Genomic DNA, 27,150 nt, shown 5'->3' on the forward strand with positions numbered 1-27,150 from the left:
GCATTCCTAAATGACAATGATTCACTTGTCTGTTAACTTTGAAATCACACCAGAACATTCAAATCTGTGTTGATGCTGTCACTGATCCAGTTGTCATGTATAGCTATAAAACAGCTTCACAAACAGTCCTTTAAGCACTCTGTATCATTATTTCTGTTAAAAATATTCATATTATCACAGAAGAACTGGGATAAAAGTTTATGGTTCGGATATATAAACACTGATGTCTACGGAAGCGATCAAAATAGAAGAAATCACCTGTATAAAGTTACATGGCTCTTCAAATAATGACTGTTTTAATTGAATCATTACACCAGTAGGTGGCGATAAGTGACTGTTTAAAAAAAAAGTTTTGAAACTATTTTTTTAGTGAGTCATTGAATCATTCATTCAAACCGATTTTTTTTTTATTTTTAGTAATAAAAATAGACTACAGCAATGACCTTTGTCAGAACCTCTAGTAAATTACATATTTACATATATTTTTTAGCTGTCTATTCAGAATTGTGGGAGAATCATAATCTCTGTTTGAAAAAAAAAATAAAAATAAAATTATCTAGAATCGTGCAGCTCTAGTTGTAACATTATGATACATGTCTTTACTGTCACTTTTGAGCAATTTAATGTGACGAATGAAAGTATTAAATTCTGAAAAATCTGAAGTAATGGCTGTTGTAAAAACACTGAAGACTGGATTAATGATGCTGAAAATTCAGCTTTGCCATCTCAGGAATAAATTACATTTTAAAATGTATTTAAATAGAAAACATTATTTTAAAATATAATATTCAACAATATCTCTGTATTCTTGATCAAATAAATGCAGCCTTGATGGGCAGAAGAGACTTCTTTCAAAAAAACATGTAAAAATTGCAATGATTCCACACTTTTGACAGGTTGTGTACAATAGAGAAGACTTTAGTGCATAACAGTTTAAATTTGGGTCACAAAAATTATAATGCACAACTACTTTTCTGGTGCTTTTTGTCCTTTTTTGGAGGTCAACAGCTTCTGTTCCTGTTCATTTCACTGTATGGGAAAGGGCAGCATAAACATTCAGCTAAACATCTCTTTTTGTGTTTCACGGACAAAAAACAGAAACAAAAGTCATACAGATTTGAAATGACACGAGGGTAAGAAAATGATGCCCAAATGTTCGTTTTTGAATGAACTAGTCCTTTAATCCTGTCCATGATTTAACCTACAGCCTGAAAACACAGTTTCTAAATCCAGCGAGTGTTTTACAGTTCAGACCACCATAAGCTCTCTCTCTGTGAGTCTCTCTCTGCGTGGGTTGAAATAAAAAGATTATAATAATGCTAAATGAAGCATTGCGAGGACCCACAGGATCTGATGATTTGAAGCATTGAAACGCCACAGGATCAGATGATCTAGGCGTGTTTGTTCTGATCAGGTTCTTCAATGCAGCACTTGCCTTTTTTTTTTTTTTTTTTTTTTTAAAATAAAATTTTATGCTCAAGTTACTTGTGAATTTGTGTTTTCTCTCAGCATTAAGATTGAGAATTTTCCAGCTGAAATGATTAAATGTAAATTTCCAGGAGGTTAAAGGTGATTATGAGTCCAGACCTGAGCTCAAATGTAGAGGAAGAGACTCACCTCCAGACACGGATCAGTGGTGATGATGATGATGATGAAGGTGAGGGAGAGATGACCAGCACATGTCTTCCCTCTCAGCACAGCAGCGGTCCGTCAGGGCATGAGAACTGATGTGAGTCCAGAGAGAGGGTCTGCCATGCTGGAAGTTTCTCTGTGAGGGCGCACGTACGGTCAGTCTGTCCTCCCGTGATCCTTACACATCCAGCGTGAGAGATTCCACTGAGATCTGCCCCAAAACACACACGCAAACTCGCACGCGTCTTCACCCGTCCGGCGCTCCCCCGCGACACACTCTCACACACACGCATACACACACACACACACTCTCACACACTCACGCGCACACTGCCGACGGGATGCAGTGGGGTCCAGGGCTCAGCGATGGCATCTGCGCACATGAGACATCCATCCTGAACCAGCCGCTCTAAGAACTGAGAGACCCGAGAGCCAGTGACACACACACACAGAGAGAGAGAGAGAGAGAGAGAGAGAGAGAGGGAGAGGAGGCGGGGTGGAAGACAGCAAAGCAGAGAGAGAGAGGAGGGAAATTGCCAGGAAAATCCAGCTTTAGGTCATGTGGTGACCTGCTGATTTACATAGTAGCAGTAAGATCTGCATTTTTTTTTTTTTTTTTACATTTCTGTTATTTTTGCTTTCAATATTTTAATTATAAAATTAAAAAAAATTGTTTTATAAAATTGTTTTTAAAAGAAAAAATTTAAACAACTTTTAAAGGGGACCTATAATGACCCTTTTTAAAGATGTAATATAAGTCTCTGGTGTCTCCAGAATGTGTCTGTGTAGTTTCAGCTCAAAATCCCCCACAGATCATGTATTATAGCTTGTCAAATTTGCCACTATTTGGGTGTGAGCAAAAACACACTGTTTTTGTGTGTGTCCCTTTAAATGCAAATGAGCTGCTGCTCCCGCCCCCTTTCCAGAAGAGGGCGGAGCTTTAACAGCTCAACAACAACAAAGCTGGAGAATCTCACGCAGCCAAAATGAGGATTGTCAGTAACGGTGTTCAGCCTTACATTGTTCAAACCGGAGTCGACACTGATGGAGAGACTCAGGAAGAAGTTACAACTTTTAGACGTTTCTGAATGGTTAGTGGATAAATTGATGTAGTTGCTGTGGAGTTGATTCAACTCATCCACTAGCATGTGCCGTCATGTTCATCTTTTGTGTTGAATTGACCCTCGTTTGTGAAGCAGTCCGGCGTAAAATGACGGCATGGCAACAACACTCTACTACAACAACTCTTCCTCTTCTCTAAGGGTATGTTCACACTTGTCATGTTTGGCTCGATTAAAACGAACCCTGGTGCGGTTGCTCGGTTAGTGCGGTTCATTTGAACATATGTGAACGCTGCCATCCGAACCATGGTGCGCACCAAACAAGCGGACGAGACCGCTAAAAAGATGGGTCTCGGTCCGCTTCCAAATGAACTCTGGTGCGGCTCGAATGATATATGAACGCAACACGGACCAAAGACATGTAACCGAACCAAAAACAGGAAGACGAGACCCTAAAAAGGACAGAATCATCGCGCATGTCGTTTTTTCTCGTCATATAGTCGCGAGTTTGCCCATCACAGGCATCAGACGCGCGTCTCCACGCAGCAGATCATTTGTGTGTGTGACGGATGGATTCCCGCCGGTGTTTTGACTACTTTACACATTTTATAAGCTCTTCACGAGTTCCCAGCTGGCCAAAATACCATCACATGCAGGCTACGCACCGCTACGCACACACAACGAGCGCATTTACCTCAGCAAACAGCATTGTTTTGGATGTTCGGTAAGTTCTGTCTCAAAATAGGCAAAACGTCATAAAATCCGACCAATCAGGTTGTGAATATATCCCTATGCCTTTAGGTTCGGTATCTTTTGGTTCGGTGATAAAATTGCCAATGTGAACGCTAACCGGACCAGGACTAAATGTGTTTTTTCTTCTTTGGTCCGGACCAAATGAACCAAACGAACCGAACTACAAGTGTGAACGCACCCTAAAGCAGCCCAACATGTCCTCACCCCCTTTGTTGCATGTTATCGGGGGCGGGGTTTATGTAAATTCTGGGGTTTGTGATGTCACCAACCTGGGAAGAAGCTCGTTGTAGTCCCTACCAGCCATTTGTTGTAATCCTTAATCAGAGAATTCTGTAAAAGAAAATATCTCCATTTGCATTGAACTTTCAGCGCTGTAACTTTTGCAGATGTTGTTTATGCTCAAACAGCAATATTACACACTAACTAAAGTTAAAAAGTGAAATCATAATCAACCACCCCTTTAATCAATATGTCCCTCCTGAATAAAAGGGGGAAAAAAAGAACAAAACAGAAAACTACTTACCCCAAACCATTGAGTTTGTGTGTGTCTGTGTGTGTGTTAACCTCATTTATCTTGGCTTTTGCATTTATTTATTATTTGGATCTCTGGAACACTGATTGGTCAGTTGTGGCATTCTGACATACCACATTCCTTTTTATACCATGGTTATGTTGAATACTTGATTCTGGTTGGCTGATAGACATTCTAATGCGACTGTTTCTGTAACTAAATGATTATGAAGTAGTTCCAAGTCTTTATCACATTATAGTTTCAGATCACGTCACCACATTATTTTGGTTATTTCAGATAGACTTACAGCAAAACAAAGGTTTTATCAGTCTACTGGGAAAGTTGTTTCTGAGGAAGAACTTTCTGAGAAAGTTTATGAAATATATTCAAAGCTAGAGTTTTGTTTGAGACATTTTAGCAAGATCTCCTTGAGAACATTCCCTCACCCTTATGTCGTTCAAACCTGCTGAACACAAAGGAAGATATTTTGAAGAACATTGTACCCCGTGGAGATATTCATTCTTTGGGTTTGATGGGAGAAAGAAGGTCATACAGGTATGAAATGACATTAGGGTGATTTAAATGATGCTATTTTTCTGTGAACCATCTATTTAAGGGTTGCCCAGTGATAGTCTGGTTCATCTACACAGCGTTTCTTTCTATATTCATATTTTTCTTTGCTTTATTTTTCAATCTGCTCTCATAAGGGACACTTGGAGGAAAATACATTCTGCTGACGCGGCACATATTGATTTTTATTGTCCTAGCCGCTTGTAATGCCACACCACCGTATGGCCTCCTTGAGGTTTGACAACTCTCTCCTTTGCATGGATTTTGTTGAATCAGCATCAGTTCTATCATTATTTTCTTCAGTTTTGTGGTTCTTTTGCTCTATGTACACACACATTTTTTTTCACATTTTTCATGTTTTTTTTTTTTTTTTTCAACCTTTGTGTAACACGATTATGCCCTTATTCCACAGGTCTTGCCCAACCATCATGACTGAAATCAAAGCATGTGAAACTCACTGAGGACCATCTATATTCAGTTTCCCGAACAAACGGCTTTGATCTTCTGACACGCATACACACTCACGGCTTCATACGTACCTGTCAACACCTCTATAGCAGCTCTATAGTATCTGTTGTGATGTTAACACCCCCAGATTTTCTTTGTCTGCAGAATCCTCAGTTCTCCACATTGTGTGTTGGTTTATTAAATAATTTTGGCTAATTTGATTGTGCTTTCATTGTGCAATACTCTACGCTTGACAGCTTTGACCATACAGTCAAACCAAACCAGGAATTTTTTGCCGGCCTGGAAAGTCATGAAAGCTCTAACATATTCAATTAGCTAGATATTGTTCTTTTGTAAAAACACGTCATTTTTGTGTGTCCCGGCCAGAGGTCACGTTAGACTTTCGGAGAGGATAGTAAAAATTCCGTCATAAGCAATTATTACCAGTCATTTTAATTTTTAGATTTAAATGATAATAAGATGTTTAATAGTTTTTTTTTCATCCATATTTTCATTTTTATTCACGATCTTACAGGATAAGCAAATGGGCCTAGGCTATGCATTTATTTATATTATGAAAAGAAAGTTGAACAAAGACTCTGCGTCACTTTTCAGTTTTCATCTTGAACTGTTGTCGTGGATCATGAGTAAATGCGATCATCACATCCCTTCTTCTTTACTACTTTACAGAACGAAATAAACATGAATGAACATCAGAAAATATGTTGCCATAGACAGTAGCTTACCAAAATCTGTATCACGTTACAAGTTACATCAGCCTCAGTGTAATCTGTCAAAATGACGGATGGCCATCGGATTTTTCCATCACTGCAAAAAAAAAAAATTCCGGAATTAACGCGACCGCTGATCCTGGCCCCCTTTCAAGAAGGCGGAGCTTCAAGAGCTCATCCTCCGACATACTGGCAACAACAAAACAAGACAATCTCACGAACTGAAAATGTCAGAAATAGTGGTGTTCAGCCTTACATGTTTCAGAATCAACCTTTGTGAAAATCCAGTGTTGAAAAGAACCTCGTTTGTGAAGCAGTCCAGCGCAAATGACTAAGACTTTGCCGAATTTATTCAGGACATTTAATTGAAAATGAAATTTAACCACAATGTCCTCAGTGACTCAGATGGCAGGAGTCTTATCATAACTCTTATGTTCATTGCCCAAAACACAACACTTGTTGTAATGCCTCTTTGGCGCAGACATTGTGCAGCTCCAGCTGCTACAGTGAGGATACAGAAATGGTGGACTTCTCACTCAGGACTGTCTATGCTAAAAGGGCAGATCATCACCAGCTGTGGGCGGGGCTTCTCCTTACAATGATGTCATCGTAGGGGGGAATCTGGATGAGCTTATTTGAAGAGACTGCTTTTAAATTATGGGAATTATAAAAAACGAATGAGTGGATTTTTACTATTATAGGCTGGTTTTTCTCGCACATTGCAGACACACATTGGTGTTCAAACGCCTTATAAAAGTGAGTTTTGCACAATATGTCCCCTTTAAAACTGAAAATATAAACTGAAAATATTTAAAAAAGTATAATAGTATCTCAATAAAACACTGGATATATGATCCATCACCCTCGTACACTTGAGTAATGTGTTCTGTAAGTCACTTTGGATAAAAGCATGTGCTAATGAAATTAGTTTTTTATAGATCAGTCAATAGTGACCTAACACTGTGAGTGTATTTTGTCCTGCGGCATAATAATGACCGTCAGCAGGTGCATGTGGTGTAATCTGTTACGTGAGAATCTTTCTCAGACGAGCATCAGCTCTCTTGCCGTTTACAAACCGCATCCCCGCTGGCTTAATTAGGAGCTTAAAACACGAGCTGCTAAGATCTGCTCTGATGCCAGACATCATTCCTTTCCCTCATGTTGGGAGTGAGTGAGTGAGTGAGTGAGTGAGTGAGTGAGTGAGTGAGTGAGTGAGTGAGTGAGTGAGTGAGTGAGTGAGTGAGTGAGTGAGTGAGTGAGTGAGTGAGTGAGTGAGTGAGTGAGTGAGTGAGTGAGTGAGTGAGTGAGCGAGCAACTTGATTGACAGTGAGTCAGTCAGCCTTGTGTCTGTCGAGTCACGCTTTTGATGGTCTCTATCTCTGACAGCTCCCTTCACAGTCTGTAATATTGCAAAAAACTTTTCCACATTTCCACACATCTCATTTGGCAAATGGGTTAGTCTGAAGTATCTGTAGATATTTATGTTCCATCTGGATTATTGATCATGCACCTTTGAAAACAAATGTAAACCAGGGGTTTTGTTTGGTAGAAACAGACTGCAGATGCTGATGTATAAACACCAGACATCCATTACAAATTCAGTGGCCCATTTTCTACATTAACATTTTATTTTTTCCCTGAAGTCCAATAATAGTAATAGTAATGATTTCTTGCACCAAAACAGGCGTTATTTCATTTTTCACGACCATTTTCTGTCCTTTTTTCTAATTTGTTATATTTGTTTCATATTGATTTTTAGCAAAACATTCATCTGTAATGGATCCCTCAGCAGTGCAAATGTGTGAATGTGCTCATATTTATGACATCAATAACCATATGATTTCTGAACGAATCCTTTTTGCAGCTTAGTCTTGTATGCAGTCTCTCTAGTTCTTGCAGAGCTGCCTCGTGTGCACTTCTCCTGTAAGGGGCTTTTCCTGCCGCGTCAGACGTTCGCGTGTCACACAGATGCTGCTGCTCCAGATGTTTCCAGGCTCCTGCTGGTGTCTCTTCAGGAGCGGCCTGTCTTCCGTTAAGCGGACAGGGATTCTGTCTTAGCGGCTCCATTTGTAACTGACAGAGCCATTATTTAATTAGTGTGATTTAGCTGTAAATGAACATGCTCCAGCGCTGTAATAAAACTGTCTCGACCTGAAGCAAGAATACTAAACCATTAGATGTGAAAGATGTTCAGCCGGGCGCACATTTTATTTTTTCACGTCCATTCCTTTTTTTTTTTTTTTTTTTTTTTTTTTCTGCTTTTTTTCTGCTTTTTTTTGTACTGCATCTTGAAAATAGTATTCTAAAACTACCCAGATGGCATACTTTGACTTTTTGAAGTGTGCATACATTATAGAGCTTTTTGGGATAATGATGAATTCCATTCAACGTCAGCCTTGGGATTTCTGACCATAAAAGCTGCAGCATTAATTGACATTCACAGCGAAGTTGCCAGATTGTGTCTGTGAATGATGCTATACAATGGCAGTTTTGTTCTGCAGGTGTACAATTCTCATTTGTTGTTTACAGATTTGCTTGCAGCTATATTTTCTGTTTTGGTTAAAGGTGGTGTAATTGATTTATGTTAAAATTGGCTAGTTTTCTGAATGGCTTTCAAAGGTGTTGGCCACTCCCATATACTTTTTTTTTTTTTTTTTTTTGCTGTTATGATGTGTGGTTGATTGGCTCCTCGTGTTAAGCAGAGTGAACCGCAGCCGTTGCCGTCTGGAACAGACTGACCTTGAGGAATCTCTGGAGCTGAAGTTGGGGAAACTCTCAAGCAAGATCTCATTCTTTCTCTCTGACTTTTATTTGATCGACCTCCTTAAGAAAACAGTTTCCATGGTAACGGGCTGAGGAGCACAACACAGATGAAGGGAGAGATGAACCTTAGAGGATGCTGCCTTTGTCTCTGTCTGCTGAGATGTGAGTGAATCGCCCCTTCGGCAGCGGCTGCAGGATTCCCGTCCGCTCGGAGAGAGAGAGATGGAGGGAGGAGGCCTGTCATCTAAACTTTAACACATGATTAAAAGCCTTTTCCATCATATCACCATTAATTCATTATGTTAATGTCAGTCTGGGAGATGCAGTTCTGAATACTTTCAATTTTCCACCCATCCATCTGTCTAATTGTTGTTCTATTCATCATTATTTTCTTCCATTCCTTTATTTTTTCTTTAATTCATTTATTTATTCCATTCATCCATCATTATCTTCCATTCTTTTCAATTATTTTTCCATCCTTTGATTCATCTGTTTATTTTCCATCCATCCATCCATTCATTTTTTATTTCATATTTTTTCATTCATTCCATTTTTTTTACCTTCATTTCATCTATCTATTTTATCTCCTTCCTTCTCCATTTCTTCATCTCATCCATCCATTTATCTATCCATCATCTATCCCTCTCTCTGTCTGTCTGTCCATCCATCCATCTATCCATCCATTCGCCCATTCACCCATCATTCTTCTATACATCTGTCCATCCATCCTTCTTTCTGTCCATCCATCATCCATCTATCTATTAATCCATCCATCATCCATTTATTCTTTTCTATCCGTGCATCTGTCCATCCATCAGTCTATATGTCCCTTCGTTCATCCATCTGTGTATCATCCATCCATCGTCTGTTTGTCCGTCTGTCCATCCATCCATCCATCCATCCATTCACCCATCTGTCCATCATCATTCTTCTATATGTCTGTCTGTCCATCCATTCTTTTCAATTATTTTTCCATCCTTTGATTCATCTGTTTATTTTCCATCCATCCATTCATTTTTTCTTTCATAATTTTTCACTCATTCCATTTTTTTCTTACCTTCCTTTCATCTATCTATTTTATCACCTTCCTTCTCTCCATTCCTTCATCTCACCCATTCATTTATCCATCCATCATCTATCACTCTCTCTGTCTGTCTGTCCATCCATCTGTCCATCCATCATCCATCTGTCCGTCTGTCTGTCCATCCATCCATCCATCCATCCATCCATCCATCCATCCTTCTGTCTGTCCATCCATTCGTCCATCTGCCCAAGCATCTGTCCATCTATACATCTGTCTGTCCATCCATCATCCATCATCCATCTATTATCCATCTATCTATTCATCCGTTCATCATCCATTTATTCTTGTCTATCTGTGCATTTGTCCATCCATCTGTCCGTCCGTCCGTCCGTGAGTGAGTGAGTGAGTGAGTGAGTGAGTGAGTGAGTGAGTGAGTGAGTGAGTGAGTGAGTGAGTGAGTGAGTGAGTGAGTGAGTGAGAGAGAGAGATTGGACAGGTTCTATCTAATGTAGAGGTTTTGTCTTGTGTCAGATCTTGACTAAAGTGCAATCAGGTGACTGAAGGACTCCACTGCAGAGAAACGTAATCATGTGTAATTCCTCCATGTGTATTGCACAGCAGGAAGCTGTTATATTCTAGTAAAGTACCAGGATCTTTCATCGGGAATAATGGCATGCTTACAAATGCTGAAGGGAGTGAGTGAGAGTTATTATTCCTCACTCCTCATCTCACAGCAGGACACACGGATATCCGCGTGTCAGTGATTGCAGACGTGAATGGCTGCTGGTTCAGACACTCGTACTTTAATTCAGTTTTGGCTGCGTGGTTCTGGCTCTGAGTTACTGAGGCTTCTTCTGCCAGCGCTTCCATTCATGACTCACAATCGTCCATCAACCATATCGCTCATGTCATACTCATTTATTCTTTAAATATTAATGTAATGAGGACTAACCTTTGTCGGTTGTCCTTCATCTCCTGTTTTATCTCCTCTTACCTTTTAGTCTGTGTATCAGTGTAAGGTGTCAGATCTCTTTTTGTAATGTGTTTCATAAGTATAATTATTATATTTATCTTTAATGTGAGTCTGGGACACACTTAAGGTTTTAAGTGCATGAAAGTATGTATTTTCCAAGTATAAGTTAATAGTTAGGTGAGTAAATGATATGGTGGAGCATCTTGACATTGATATTGTGTCGTGTGTGATGCCGGTCATTATGAGTCCTGTTCAAACACAAAGGCTCAGATAGGATGTTCAGTAAACATAAATATTAGCTATCGAACCACATTAGCAGAACGACGAGGCCCTAATCTCTCCCTCCAGGCTAACTGTGTTTACTGTCTTTACACAGCGTGGAAAATAAACTTAGTGCAGTCCAGCCTCTGAAATGGTGCAACTTTGTAATGTATTTCCTACTATTATGTAAATATGTTAAGCATCCATATTTTACAGAAGACCCCAGTTTTACCTCTTACATTCTGCAGAACAACAGTATTTCCTCCATAAGGTGAGATGGAGAGAGAGAAAAAGAGGGGAATCTTGTGATGAACATGCGCTGTGTTTCTGCTGAGTTATGTAGGCCAGACCTAATTACCGCTGCAGGAAAGACTCGCAAATGAAAATCAAGCTGAGGAAACGCAGAATAGCCCCGGTCACACTTTCAAAGTGCAAAGGCTTCATATGAGGCTGGTTGCTGTTAAGTGTTTGTTCATGTGGACTCTTTTGGAAACGTCCTTCCTTCTCTTAGATGGCTGCAAACTAATAGGACTGCTACACGTTTACATATATAATTATTATTTTCCCCTCTTGAATGTACTCATAACGTTAATCATTTTTTTTCTTTCCATCAAAACCTTAATTTCCAATTTTCTACCCTCTCACTGACCCTTTCAGTTCAACTATTTTTGAAAAAGAAGATCAAGAGAGAGAGAAGAAATGGTTATTGCATAAGGAAACCAGAGCCTATTTTTAAACCATTAAGGTGTTTTGAAAATCATCCTGTCCTAAAACCATCGTCTTGCAATTATTTTTTAATTACATTTTGGCTTGAAATATTGCAATGATGCTTTGTGAGATACTCTTAACAACGTCAATGTCCTCAACTATAATGGATACATTATTTAATGAACCCGTGCCTTTGTTTGCTTATAGTTTATTTTCAGGTTTTATTGTGTAAGAGGTTATGTATTTATGTGTAGGTTATGAAGTTTTTAACTGTCTCTTGATGTTACGTAAATGACATTTGAATACCAAGTTAATTTCCTCAGCAGGTATTGTGACATTTTCTAAAAAGCTGTGCAGGTTTGATTCCCACTGCTTGTTTAGAGGTGTTTGACTGCCTTTTTGTTGTGTTTTGAATTTTAAATGAGTTTTTCTCCTCTGCTTCATTTCTTAGCAATTGGTTTCTGGTTAATTGCATGTTATATTGGTCCCAATTCCCATTTGTGGGAAAGTGGAAGAATCATTAGATTCCCACTGTGTGTTTCTCACTACTGTAATCAGATTGGAGAAATATTGATGTCAAACACTCACTGTTCACCACATTACTTTCTGTCAGAAACGGTGTTAATGAGAGATCCTTTCTGGAATTATTGCACTGTTTCATGATGTTGTGTTTCTCTGTGAAGTCCCTGGCAGTTTGGTTCTTTTTGAAGGGTTTATGACACTTTAACAGCAGTTCTTTGGTCCTGACATGAATTGTCAGTGTTTGACTGACAGGTGCTCTAGGTGTTTTACTGTCACTGATCAGCTGTATGTCTGTCTCCTCGCAGGGCAGTTTTGTAGCCTGTATGACCGCCACTCTGCGGCAGATGGACGACTATCACTACGCCCACCTCATCAGCACCTTTGGGAAGATGCGCACAGACGTGGTGGTGAGTTCTATGCCAACAAAAACTTTGAGGAACTCTTTACACCCACATAGAGACATTTCCCAGACAGACATTAGAGTGCCGTTAATCCATGGTACCACTAATATGTATACAAAATGTGTAATATATTTATTATAATAAATATATTAAACTAAGTAAAACTTTATAAATATATCTATATATAAATAGTATTAATGTATAAATAATTTTAAATTAATCAATAAATATATTTGCATACTTCTGCATGTTTTTGTCATGTCCGGTTCATCCACAACACTGCAACTCTCCTTTAGGATTTCCTCATGGAGACATTCATCATGTTTAAGGATCTCATTGGAAAGAATGTCTATCCTGCTGACTGGGTCATAATGAACATGATGCAAAATAAGTAAGTAGACTTGCTCCATGCTGTTTGTTAACCAGTGTTTCCTGTGATGATTTTCTTCTTCACTACAGCCTCTTTCTATTGGTCAGACCCTTTAATCATCAGAGCACTATCCAGACTGCGTGATCTGTACCATTGCTTTGCACTGTAAATTGTATATATAAATTGCAAAAATTTCAGCTAACTGTGTCAGGATAGTTATTGATAGTGGTGTTTTATGCATTCGGAAACTTCTTGTCTGCCCTGTTTTAGGACTTTCTATATATAGAATTTGCAGTGTAAAGTAATAGTACAGATCACACAGCCTAGACTTAAGACCTATCTTTATTCCTTAGCATTTCCCGATTATTAAATTATGGGTTAGTAATTGTTTTCTTTGTTAATTTTATTTTATTTCATTTTATATTTTATTGTATTTTATGATTGTTTTTGTACAGCACTTCAGTAAGCTGAATTTAAATCTGCTCTATAAATGAAACTGACTGACTTACTTAAAATTTACTTCTGGTTTCCAGTGAGGTTTCATGTTGACTTAAATGAACTAGTTGAAATGCAGTTCATTCATTTAGCTCTGATTCAGTAAATCTCGTTCTCCCTCCACCCCCCCACATAGTTTTGAGTCAGCCTTCTGTGCAAATGTTCTTTTTTTCAATTTTGCGCTGGAGCAACATCAGAAATGTGCAGTCGTGTACGTGTGCAGCTTAGAGGGAGCATTGCTTACATTAACTCTCTCTCCCTTCAACACATGCCTCTGTTGCTTAGAAACAGCAGTCAGAAATGGCCAAGAATGTGTTTGCGAATATTTTTTCCCATCAGTGCAACATCAGTTAGTGTGTGTGTCAGGCATGTAGCGTTTCTGTGTGCACCTGCGTGTGCACCTTCTGTTCTCGCTCTATCAGAAGTGTGGCGGCTGCTGAAATGAAAGATATGAATTATGAATCTTGGTGCGTGTCTCTCTCTCTCTTGTTGTGTATTGTTTTATTCATGCCTCTTTTCTTAACTCCTCTGCCAAACCGCGTCCAGCGTGACTGTGAAGATGAAGGTTTAGTGCGCTTTCACAGCCAGCAGGAAGTCACACCTGAGTTTCCTGTCGCAGTCTTGGAGAGTTTTCTGAGCATCCCTGATCTGAATGAACCTTTTTGTTTGTCAGTATAATTAGTGTTTTTTTGCTGAGGCAAGCAGGAGTTCTTAAAGTGCTCACACTTATTCTTATACTATCTATTTGTGGTGTTTAGCTTACACTTGCACACTTAGCATGATGCCACAAAACAGTGAGGAGAGGTGTGCTGTTACTTTACTAAGTAATCAGACTTACTTTTTTTTTTTTTTTTTTTTTTTTTTTTCATTGTGGATAATAAAACAGGTGAAAAAATCCCACAGACTTGCATTGTTGGAGGGACCCAAGCCATATCTTGGAGTCTAGAATACCACAGGCCCTGTTTACATCTGGTATTAAGATGTGTTTTGGTCGATCGGATCACATGTAGATGAGGGAGACACATACCCGTTTACACCTGGTGTTTTAATCGGTCTCTTTTGTCCACTTTCAACCAGTTCTGTCCTGATTTCTTTGAGGGGAGGGTCTGCGGGTGGGTAAATGTATGGGTTTTTTAATATCTTTTCATCTAATGGACAAAAAATACATTTGTGCAGTTCACATATGAATGCACATGGAGATGACGGAAAACATACGGAGAGCATCATCTTTCGTTTCTGCTCTGACAGCTGCAAGACCGGCTGAATGCTGTGAGTCTGTGTTAGAAATCAGGAATGGTGAAGAACATTGTGCTTGGTACGTTTTTCAACTTTAAACCAAACTTGGGCGTCCAGCTGACAAAGTTTAAAGGTGCCCTAGAATTAAAAATTGAATTTACCTTGGCATAGTTAAATAACAAGAGTTCAGTACATGGAAATGACATACAGTGAGTTTCAAACTCCATGTTTGCTCCTTCTTATTTAAATCTCATTTGTTTAAAAGACCTCCGGAAAACAGGTGAATCTCAGCCACAGAGCACTATCAAACTCATTCAGTAATGAATAAAAACTTACTTACTTAATTTATACTTACATAATCAGATGTATGCATGCAGTATGCATGACGAACACTTTGTAAAGATCCATTTTGAGGGTTATTTTAGCTGTGTGAACTTTGTAAATGTAATGATAGAGTCGAGAGCTCAGGAGGGGGCGGAGAGCGTGAGCAATTAAAGGGGCCGCAGCCTGAATCGGCGCATTTCTAATTATGCCCCAAAATAGGCAGTTAAAAAAAAAAAGAAAAAAAAAAAAGGGGTATTTTGAGCTGAAACTTCAGAAACATTCAGGGGACACCTTAGACTTATATTACATTTTGTAAAAAAACGTTCAATGGCACCTTTAAATCCCATCTGGTTTTAGAGAGCTTCCCATAATGTTTACGCGTTAAGTCAGTAGGCGGAGAGGTGGCTGTTCGAACACATTTGACCACATGAGCGTCTACACTATGAAAGCAATCCGGTCAAATGAGTTTTCGAGTACCTCTGGAAGTGGTTGAAAGTGGGCAAACTGAAAACGTTTTAGACATTTACACCTGTATTTAGCGTCGTCCACTTGTGATCCGATCAACCAAAATGCATCTTAAAGGGGTCATGAGCTGATAAATCACATTTTCCTTGAGCTTTTGACATGTAAGAAGTCATCATACTATAAGAATATCCCGTTTCAGAAGTTTCAGAAATTAACTTTCTTGTTAGTCCAAAAACAGCTTTTATTGTAACCAAGCCCAGATAACAACTCATTGTGGAATGTGCCTATTTATGAAAGAAGAATAAATAGGCACTTCTGCAGAAGAAATCAACGCCTACTTCATCATTGTAATGTTAGCCCCGCCCACTGGCACCCACTTAGTGAGATGACAAGGAGAGAAGAGCGATTACAGGAGTAAGAATAACATCACCTTTCAAAGGATTCTAATGCTAGGTATATGGTTATTTTCAACAATTTGAATGTCTCAGTTGAGCTTTATTTATCTGTATTCGGTACATTTCACTGTGGATTCTTTGGTAAATCAATCGCATTTCAGCGCTGGCTTTGCAAACAGACTTTTACGATATGGACTCGACAGTAATGCAACAACATGTAAGTAACTTTGTTCATTCTAACGCCTGATCTGATATTAATGATTCACGTACAGTCAGATGTTCTTTGTCTATGTGTCAGTAAATCAAACCAGTGACTAAACGGTCAACTTCACATTGGTTTTCTTAGTAGGATGAAAATAATCTGTTATTTAAACTGTGATTAAAGGGATAGTTCACCCAAAAATGAAAATGTGATGTTTATCGCCTTACCCCCAGGGCATCCAAGATGTAGGTGACTTTGTTGCTTCAGTAGAACACAAATGATGATTTTTAACTGCAACCGCTGCCAGTGAATGGGAACTTCTGCTATAAGAGTAAATAAAACTTGCATAGACAAGTCCAAATTAAACCCTGCGGCTCGTGACGACACATTACTCTGACAGCAGAAGTGATGTCTTGCGCTTATACTTCAATGAGTACTAGAAATCACTGCCGTTGTCAGAGCGCGATCAGACCTCAATAAGTGAATGCTGAACGCAGTTGGACATAGTAGTGTATTAGAGGTAAAAAATTATATAAATACTGTTCTATTTCTCGCACAAACCGATCATTTTGTGTCTTAGGACATCAATGTGTCATCACGAGCCGCAGGGTTTAATTTGGATTTGTCTAAGCAATTTGTATTTACTCTTATAGTAGAAGTTCCCATTCACTCCTATTATTTGACTGACAGACGGCAGCGGCTGCAGTTAAAAATCATCATTTGTGTTCTACTGACGAAAAAAAAGTCACCTACATCTTGGATGCCCTGGGGGTAAGCAGATAAACATTAAATTTTAATTTTTGGGTGAACTATCCCTTTAAATTATATATAGAAAGCAATCAAAGAACGCTTCCTTTACACTAAAAAAACACTAATTTCGCTGGAGCTGTCAATCAAACAGCGAGAGTTTATCAATGACTCTCGCCAAAAGTCCTGATATGTTCAACAAATCTCTTAGTTACATCACGTTTACTCTGTTAATTATGATGAAAGCATTCGTTAGTTTGCAGAAATTGGAAAAAATGCCTTTCATTTCTAAATTCTGACACTCAGGAAACATTATAAAACAATAAAACAACATAGTTCATGACCCCTTTAATACTAGGTATAAACAGCCACAGAGACTTGAGGGTGGATTCTTATTACTTGTAACAATCGAAAACATAGCAATGCACATGCAATCACCCAGAGCACTGCTGTAACTTTATAGCATCACTCTATCCTCATGGCGGAGGCCTGTGCACGTGTAAGCACCACTCTCATTTCTCTTCAGAAAACGTGGCTATCTGCTGTTGTAAATAAAGTAGGCCTGTGCTTTTTCAGATGAGCGAATGTGATGAGAAGCTCTGATGTTCAAAGAAATAAGTTTCAGTGTAAGATCGCACAGATATTCTCTGAAGTTCTGAGTTATTTTCCTGTCTATCCGTGCTGAGATTGTAGACATGTGGCTGGATGAAATATACGGCTCTAACGTTTTGATTTATTTGTTCGACTAATACACAGCTCGTGTATTTCTTTGCTTCTCTCTGCTGTGGAGGAAAACTGTTGTGGATTTGCGTTGCTGCCAGCTGCTGTGATTCGGGTTTGATTGGAGGAGAGGTCAGCTTTGATATTGGAATTCATAGAGTCTGGCAAAAGCCAGCTGCGTGTCGGAACACTGATGGAGTCCCTCCACCCCGCAGGTGCGCGCATCACATCCTGTGCACTGGAAAGTGGAGTCAACAGGTGCACGAGACAGTGGAGAAACAATGTACAGTCTCTCTCTGTTACGCACTCAGTGGGCGACATTGATGGAGGCGGATAAACACTTGTATGATGTGCCCTACTGCTCACTCTCCATTTTCATATCAACAGCGATGTTACACAGCAACTCGAATCACAGACATTAAATTAAATGTTAGTGTGATTTTAATTAATTCCAATTAACTAATATTTTAGTCACTGGCATATTGTTCTTCATGTTATACCCTGAGCAATATTTGTCTATAAGGTGTTAAATTTATGGTTTCACATTTTCAAGTTGAGTACAGTCATAAAAATGCAGTGATTGGGTTGTTTTGACCCAGTGGTTGGGATAAATGTTTGGCCAACCTGCTGGGCAGTTTTATTTAACCCAACTATTGTTTACAAATGACTATATGTCTGGCTTAAAATGAACCCAAAATAGGCAGGAAAGTAAAAATCAGACACATAATTACTAGAGGCAACCATAATAATCAAAAGGTGAACATTCATTAATAAGCAATTTAATAAATGTTTTTGTTTAATTATTATTCATTAAACTTATTAATAAATGTTCATTTCCAATATAATTTGGGTTCATTTAAAGCAAGCAATACAGTGTTTTAAACAATAGTTGAGTTCAATAAAAACTACCCAGCAGGTTGGGTCAAAACAACCCATTCACTGGGTTAAAGCAACCTAATTGCTTTAAATAATAGCATTGTCTGTTTTCAACCCAACTTGGGTTGTTTTTAACCCAGCATTTTTTTTTTTGTTTTTTGTTTTTTGAATGTAGTGAATGTTCACCTTTTGATTATTACTGTTGTCTCTAGTAATTATACTACATTTCACACACAATTATACAATTATACAGGGACTGCTCTGGATGTGTGTTCACGGTATGTGTGTGCACTTGAATGGGTTAATGCAGAGCACAAATTCAGAGTATGGGATACCAAACTTGGCCACACGTCGTGACTTTCACTTTTTCCACAGTAATTATGTGTCTGATTTTTAATTTCCAACCTATTTTGGGCATTTTAAGCCAGCCATATAGTATTTTTTAAACAATAGATGAGTTCAATAAAACTACCCAGCACGTTGGTCAAACATTTAACACAATTGCTGGGTTTGGGTTGTTTTTAACCCAGCATTTTTTAGAGTAATAACTGGATTTGTTCAGGGTGCTTGGATATTAACAATTGTGACATACAAAAAAAAAAAATAAATAAATAAATAAAATGCTGTGAAAATCACTGAATAAGTTCACACTCTATATGAGGGGGTCCAAGGGATGCTTTGTTTTGTTGTAGCATCTTGTCGAGGTGTAAATATATGTTCTTTATGAATAGGCCTGAACCGTGAACTGCCGGGAATCAGTCTAACGCGCCTGGAATAGTGTTTCTATTTCTTCCAGTATGTGATTAACACCTTCAGTCACATTCACCACAGTGTGAGTGGAGCAGAATGCAGGTGATGTTGAATGAAGACAGCTGCGCTCAATTAATGGACAATCATAGATTAGATTTCATGTGACGCTTGTGTTTATCCAGGTGAATTAACACTTGTGTTAATAAAGTAGCTTTATGTGTTAGAGAAGTTTCCCATTTTCACATAGCAACAACAGTTGCATAAATAATGTGTTAGGCGGTGGATTTCAGATTTGCAGTGCAAATATGGATGTGGTTCTTATACATTCACACTGCATATACCAGCACCTCTATGCATAGTAATTTTATTCTGACTTGCATAAAATCTGAAGAGGTTGCTGTCTTCACAGATCACAAGCTCTCTCGCTTCCCATCTGGACTAACTTTGCAGACTTTGAATTAATTTTAAAATCAGTTGATGTTTGAGCTGCCATCTTTGACATGTTTTTGATCTGTGTTCACATCAACTTTCAGAAAAGTGTCCCAAATTAGTCTTAAATGTGATCCAACAAGTTTTAAACATATTTTTACTTCAAAACCTGTCATCTCTCCAGCACGTCTCTCATTAAGAATGAATTGAATCTGCTGATAGTGTTGTTTTAGCACCCAGTTAATTATAGTAATTATGCAAATCAGTCACGCCAATAAAACTCACACAATATTCATAGCAATGTGTCCAGACATAATGTATACATACTACCATTGAAAAGTTTGAGATTGGTGAGGTTTTGAGATTTTGAAAGTCCCTTATGCTCACCAACACATTTATTTGATCAAAAGTAGAGTAAAAGCAGTAATACTGTTAATTTAAAATAACTTATCTATTTTAATGCATCTTACAATGTAATTTATTCATAGTAATTTATGCCAAGCTAAATATTCAGCAAATTTTTTGATCAAATATGTATCCTTGCTGTAAGAGTATTGGTGTGTGTGTGTGTGTGTGTGTGTGTGTGTGTGTGTGTGTGTGTGTGTGTGTGTGTGTGTGTGTGTGTGTGTGTGTGTGTGTGTGTGTGTGTGGTATCTATTTATTAAGAAGCATATTAGATTTTTTTTTTTTATTGATTTATTTTGTTTTAATTTGTAATACATTATGTGAAAGCTGCAGAGTTTTGCACACTAAAGTGTGCTGAAGTGGTGGGATTGTTTCATAAATTTGTCCTTGCATGTCATCGCTCTTGGTGAGAGAAAGAAACATTAGAGCTAAGGATAGTTTTGTGTTTGAAGAAACTTCTTAGATTAAATCTAGCTCTCTGGAGAGCTTGAGGTGCTTTCGTTGTAAACTGCAGTTTTTATGGGCATGGTTTTGGTTTAAAAGTAAGCAATGCATTATTAAGAGCACGTCTCTGCCCCTCATAAAGTCTCATAAAGTTTGTGGTTTTTACCTCCAGAGATTCACTTTTGTGATGTCAGCATTTCATCGGTTTGTAAAACCGTACGGCTGCTTCCTCCACGTGCTGCCGGAGGACATCATGTCTTTCTGATACTAGCTGATTCTCCCTCTTGTTTCCACAGTCTCTTTGTGCTGTTTCATGTGAGTGACCTTTCTCAGAACGTACCATTCTCAGTCTGAGAGCTGCTCTCGATTCAGCCAGTGTGACTCCATTTGCACATGATGACATTTGTTGTGCTCGCTAGCTGCTTGCTGTTGTTGTAGGCCTCTTGTGATTCAGAATGAACTTTACAAAAAAAAAGCTCAAAAGAAACAAAGAGTGCAAAAGGACCCTCAAGATGTGCTGTTCTGTTCATGATTCAGGGTTGACCTGTTTGAATAGGTGAATCATGTGGTTTGACGTGTTTTGTGAATGAGATGTTCCTTGAAGTGTCCCCATTGTAAAATCACTAAAGAATTTTGTCACAGGTTTGAAACTCCAAAAAGGGTTTTTATGTCATAAAACAATTGTTTTATTGCAACAGATGTGTCTTGTCTAGTCAGGAATCCTTGTGTTAATGTCACAAAAGTTTTCAGCTGTTGTTGTGGACTAGTGTTGTCAAAAGTATCGACCTTGATACCAGGTCAGTATTGAAATTTTAAAAATGTGACGCTTTGAGCGCTGTTGAGCGGATTCACAAACACCTCTGATTGGCAATTGTGTTCATGAGATTATCAGATATGTCTGTAATTGGCTACAGTGATCAACACTTCAAAAACATGTTGTAAATAGACATCAGTCGGGGTGTTCCAAACTGGATATATCGCCCTCCGAAGGACACTTCAAAGTGAAAACAATCACGGCCGGCATATTGAAGGGATAGTTCCAAACCAAAGTGCTCAAAACTGGCCACTTCAAAGGGCCCTTCGGAATGAAGGATTTCAAAGGGTTCAGCTGATGGACACTTTGGGCCCCCATGATTCTTTGCACAGGGAAGTTGTTTGTTGTCATAGAATGGATGCAGGAGGCTCGGAGTTCGATTTTTACCAATGTGTGTATGGTATTTTTCTATACTACCGATTTGGTACATTATTATGGTCAAAACGACATTATACTTCAACAAAAATACGTTACAGCTACCTTTATCAGCCTCAGTACTTCCCGCACATAGACTTTACTTGGGCGGGCCGCCCATGTATAATAACGGCCGCCCAAGTATATTATTATTTTTATCCTCTTTTACTTTTATATCCGCACAAGATAATGAAACCATCCACGATCGATAAACTAGTCGTTTCGTACCTGCTCGTTATGTAGGGGTGGGACAAAATATTGATATGGCGATATATCGTCATCCTTCTGTGCGATACGAGAATCGTATCGCTGCGCCAAATAAAGATATTTTAATTAAAAAAAATAAAGCGCTATATATATATTTCTTTGCTCAAAACGTCCTACTTCAAGGCGGCGCTCGACACATGAATGAGGGAAACGTGAACTTAAGTTAACTAGCCTAAGAAAAAGAGGTTATTAACAGGATGGCGGACAGCAGTGTGAGTAAAACAGATGCCCCAGCCACGTTTAAGTTCAAAGTCTTGACACACTTTTATACCATTGATGTAACAGTCGTAGACATCTTTGACGTTCTTCACCGAGCGCTTACACGGGAGCATTGAAAGCATATATTAGGGATCCTCTGATAGACGCCTGCTTTCGAACGCTCCCGTGTATATCTAAGCGCTTGAAGAACGTCAAAGGGTCTGTTTGCACCTGGTGACTTCATGCATTTTCTCTGATCGGATAGCTATCTGATCGTGAAAAGACCAGGTCTAAATGCCTAAATGCCTAAAAACGCATTTGAGACTGATTTAAATCCGATCGCTCAAACCATTTCAGGAGATGGTCTGGGACGCATTCCAGTCAAAACTGTCTATGCTCAGTCTAAATGCATCTGGTTGTTGAAACTACATATGTAAATTTTACTTCTCCCAAAAATACTAAAACTGAAACATGTGAGAGTCAGATTAGACAACGCTACTGCATCACACATCGCCGCAGATCTCTTCAGCAAGCTGACGCGCAAACTGCTGCATATGAAAGTGAAAGTAAGTCGCAGACGCATAACACACAATTATCTTCATTAAAAGTAATAAGACCTTATACCAGTGCTGTTGCCGCTCTCTCCTATTGCAGTCTTTGATTTTGAAATTAACTGATGGTCAATAAAATGCACCTCATATTTCTTGCTTTTGGTGATGTGAACTCTATTAAATGTACATATAAGATCAGATTTATCCGTTAACCTGCACTAACCTTTTCACGTGCATTTTGTTTTCATATTAAGACCAATATCGCGATGTATCATTATAGGATTGTCTAGCGATATATCGATTATCGCAGAATCGCTGACTCGCGATATTATCGTTATCGTGAGCCATTTACCGTGATCATATCGTATCGTGAGGTACCCTCCGATTCCCATCCCTATCGTTATGTGTGCGTCAGAACTGTTTTTTCCCACAGGCGCTGCATTTTGCAAAGTCACAAGGGGGCGCTGTTGCGTGTTCTACAAGCTCGCGCAACAGCGCTTCAGTCTGCTTCAAAGTGGTTCTCAATCAATGAAAAGCGCAGATTTATGCCAAGCGATTGCTAATGAACTCAAGTTGATGAATTATTACAAAGTCTACTTTATGGCCTTTATATAAAATGTTTTAGACTATTGTAAGAATCTGAAGGATCAGCCTGCAATAGAACAGACATTTCAAAATAAGAGTACCTGTGTATTTCAGACTTGTTTATAATTAAAAGTCACACGCCAAGTTTTTTTCTTTTTCTTTTGGGCATTATTGGTATTTTGGTTACACAATAAATTGTATTTAATTTGATTTGCATTTAATTCATAGTAAATTATTGTAGTCTCCCCCACAGGAAGAAAAGACTAAGAACATTATTTGACACACAATTATTCATTTTATACATTTTACTAGTACAATCTGTGTCCCATTCACTGAGAGAGACACTGTATGACAGCAAGGAGAACCATTTCAATGCTGTAATTTTGCATAATTTACACTGCAAAATAATGCATAATATTAGTATGTAATTAAATGTAATATGCTATGTAATTAAAATTAATTTCAATTAAATAAAAATACTGTTAAAAATCACACATTATTTGTTTGTCACATGTAGTAGACCATTTTTGTGCCGTGGGTAATAGGAGGATTTTTCGCCCAGCTACCACCGCAAGTATATTTCAAAGCTGTGGGAAGCACTGAACCCATTCAAATTTTTCAAATACATAGACACAATATACATCATATTTAAAGTAAAAGACCAGCAGTAGCTTATAATGTTACTACAGTAAATGAATGCATATTAATATAAAGAGTAAACCAAGGGGAAAAAGATGAAGGTGCCTCCTTGATTGTCTCATTAAGATGACGCAGAAGTGCGTTGACCCCTAACGTTACACCCTTCATCCCTTCAAATTTTATTTGATTAATTTATTATAATAATATAATAATTCAATATAAATATATTTTATATTTAATTGTATATTGTTTTATTTTATATTTTTATTTTACCATTCAGATCGATCATTGCTGCTGCCATTTTATTGTATTATGTATTTATTACCTTTATTTCTATTTTATTTTTTTAATTTTTATTTACTTTTTTTTGGACCATTGCTGATGCCATTGTATTGTATGTATTATATATGTATTAACTTTTAATGGTTTCAGTTTATTTATTTATTTTTATTTGCATTTATTTATTTTCCCTCTATTCAGATTGACCAACCCGAATCACAAGCCACATGAGGGATCTTTTACGCTTTTTGTTTCTTTTCATCTTTTTTGGTAAAGATGATTCCAATGCCCCCCTTGTGAAAAATATTGACGACTATATTTTCATCCTCCCTCCCGCAGTTTAATTTTTAGTAATTGGCAGTGAGAATCGTAACGAGCACACAGCACAACTAACACTGAAATGAGAAGAGTTTAGACTGATGGGAGGGAGTGACTAGATGAAAGAACAGAAGAGGAGTGTGTCTTTGACCCCCTGACCCTAATCATCAGTTTCTTACAATCTCATTAATGCGTATGAGCACATGACTAAGACTGGCCTTGCTAGCATGACCCTTGTCATCGTGTCAATGTCACTGTTTTCCTCTCTGAATGAGCTGTGAAGGCCCTTGCTCAACTCCTAAAGAAACAAATACTGAATTACTTTACTGAATTACATTTTCACTCCTAACGGCTTTGCTCTGTGAACTTCTGTGACTGTTTTGAGGTTTGAGAGCCATGGTTTCACATAAAAAATGAATCACACAGTGTGCACAAACATACCGCGCAGATGCATTTCTAAATGCAGCGATGCATGAAATCGAGCCTGCGTAGCTAGAAGCGCCTGCATTCACATACACGCAAAGAGTGTGTTTCGGGACTTAAAGTTTGTCATGCTTGATTTAGTGTTGCTTGTATGTTGTTGTGCTATTTGTGTGCTGAAGTTATTCACTTGTAGTGACTGCAAGGCTCTGAGGTGTAATAGCTTAGATGCCAATCTTATTATGAGCCAAAGAGCTTTGGCAGTGTGAAGTGGTTCTCCATCAGCCGGGCCAAACACCTCCAAACCACCCCACACCTTTGACATCTCCAGCTGTGGATCAAATTAACCCTTCAGGCCTCTCAGATTCTTTTCAGTCTGACTTATTTGGCATCACAGCGAGTATCAAAACATCTGAGGTATCAAAAAGCCCCTCTAATCTCTGCAAGTCGTGTTTTGTTTCCAAGCCTCTGATGGTTATCAGCCGTAATCTCAATGTTCCTCCTCTGTGTGATTGTTAATCTTTTCTCCCAGCCCTCCCTAAAACACCTCCATCATCTCTGTGGCTTTGAGCATCATTATTCTGAAATGAACACTTCCAAAGTGATAAATGAGAACCGGAGTTGCATTTGGTGAGTATATAAAACTTGCAAGTTACTCGCCAATTGACCGATAAAGTTATCGCCTCAGTCTTGTGACTTAAACAGTCCAACTGTAAGACTGATGGAGGAGATGTGTGCTGGATTTTGTACACATATAATGGATAGACATCTTTGACTGTTGCATTGCGTCTTGCTGTGATGCGTTCATGCTTTCTGATGCATTCGGCTGCACTCTTTCAATTTGTTCTTAGATGAAAGAACACACTCTTAAAGTCTATTTAAGAGTCCATCAAAATATGTGGATTTAACTTATGTGCAAAATTGCAATATTGCATAAAACATTTGCCAATAAAGCAGCGTTTCTATCCAGTGAGTCGAAGAGAACAAAATCATCACTTCCTGACTAACTGATGCAAAATCAGTCTAGGAAAAGTAGGAGAAGCCACAGTATGTAATAATTTTCATTGGTACTGAAATTTTAAAAATGTGACACTACCAGCATTTCCCCCTAGCATTTTGAGCACTGTTGAACAGATTCTTAAACATCTCTTATTGGTCATTGTGTTCACACGCTCAAAAAAATGGTCTGTGATTGGCTACAATGATCAACGCTTCAAAAACCTGTTAGACATCTTTGACACTCTTCACTGAGCGCTTGCACAGATACACACGGGAGCGTTTGAAAGCAGGCGTCTATCAGTGGATATATTAGGGATCCGCTGAAAGACGCCTGCTTTCAAATGTTCCCATGTGTATCAGAGGTGTTTAAAGGTGATAGAGAGGATTTTTTCGTCGACTGAGAATCCAAAGACTTTTTGAAATGAGCGCATGCGTAAGAACAACCCCCCTCCTTCACAGCTCATTTCAAAGGAACGCCTCCCAAAACTCCTGCACGAGTATTGGAACACGAGTGTTTACCACCGGCATTCGCTGTGTCGTGTTACTGGATTCATTATGTCGGATTCACCGCAGGTGACTCATAATCTGCAGTTGTTACTCCTGTCTCCGGACAAAAACATTGCATGCAGCGCCTGTGGAGTGTGGAAAGTTACTGGAGAGCGCAGCCGCACTCGTCTCTCACAATGATCACGTAAACGATTGGCTGATGTTTTTAAGGCCCTACCTAGTGCACAGATGATGTATATTAATATTATTACTTTCAGTGCACTTAATAAATAGTCTTTCATCGGTTAATAAAGACAGTTTCAAGTAATATTGCAAAAATGTATAAAACAAAACATCCTCTTTAGCACCTTTAAGGGTATGTTCACACTTGTCATGTTTGGTTCGATTAAAACAAACCCTGGTGCGATTGCTCTGTTAGTGTGGTTCATTTGAACATGTGTGAATGCTGCCATCCGAACTCTGGTGCGCAGCAACGAGCAGGCAGAGAAAAGATGGGTATGGGTCTGCTTCCAAATGAACTCTGGTGCGGTTTGAATGATATATGAATGCAGCATGGACCAAAGACATGTAAACGAACCAAAAACAGGAAGATGAGACCCTAAAAAGGACAGAATCCTCATGCATATCGGTTTTTCTTGTCATAGTCGTGAGTTTGCCCATCACAGGCATCAGACACGCAGCAGACGAAGGGATTCCCACCACTGATTCATGAGTTCCCAGCTGGCCAAAATACCATCATGTGTAGGCTATGCACACAAAACAAGCACATTTATCTCAGGACACAGCATTGTTTTGGATGTTTAGTAAGTTCTGTCTCAAAATCGGAAAAACGTCATAAAATCCAACCAGGTTGTGAACATATCCCTATGCCTTTAGGTTCGTTATCTTTTGGTTCGGTGATGAAATTGCAAATCTGAACGCTAATCGGACCAGGACTAAATGTT

General features: G+C 38.6%; 1 protein-coding gene across 8 annotated transcripts in view; it reads left to right on the forward strand.

Annotated features, from left to right (window-relative positions):
- dock1 (dedicator of cytokinesis 1) overlaps positions 1–27,150 on the forward strand; it is a 273,581-nt gene that overhangs the window by 161,517 nt on the left and 84,914 nt on the right. For all 8 annotated transcript variants that reach the window (XM_067368773.1, XM_067368774.1, XM_067368776.1 and 5 more), the window contains 2 exons: positions 12,262–12,363; positions 12,654–12,748. In XM_067368773.1, coding sequence (XP_067224874.1) covers positions 12,262–12,363; positions 12,654–12,748 — 197 coding nt within the window. The remainder of the gene's footprint in view (positions 1–12,261; positions 12,364–12,653; positions 12,749–27,150) is intronic.

This window comes from Chanodichthys erythropterus, chromosome 19 (genome assembly GCF_024489055.1).
Source record: "Chanodichthys erythropterus isolate Z2021 chromosome 19, ASM2448905v1, whole genome shotgun sequence".
Taxonomy (NCBI): domain Eukaryota; kingdom Metazoa; phylum Chordata; class Actinopteri; order Cypriniformes; family Xenocyprididae; genus Chanodichthys; species Chanodichthys erythropterus.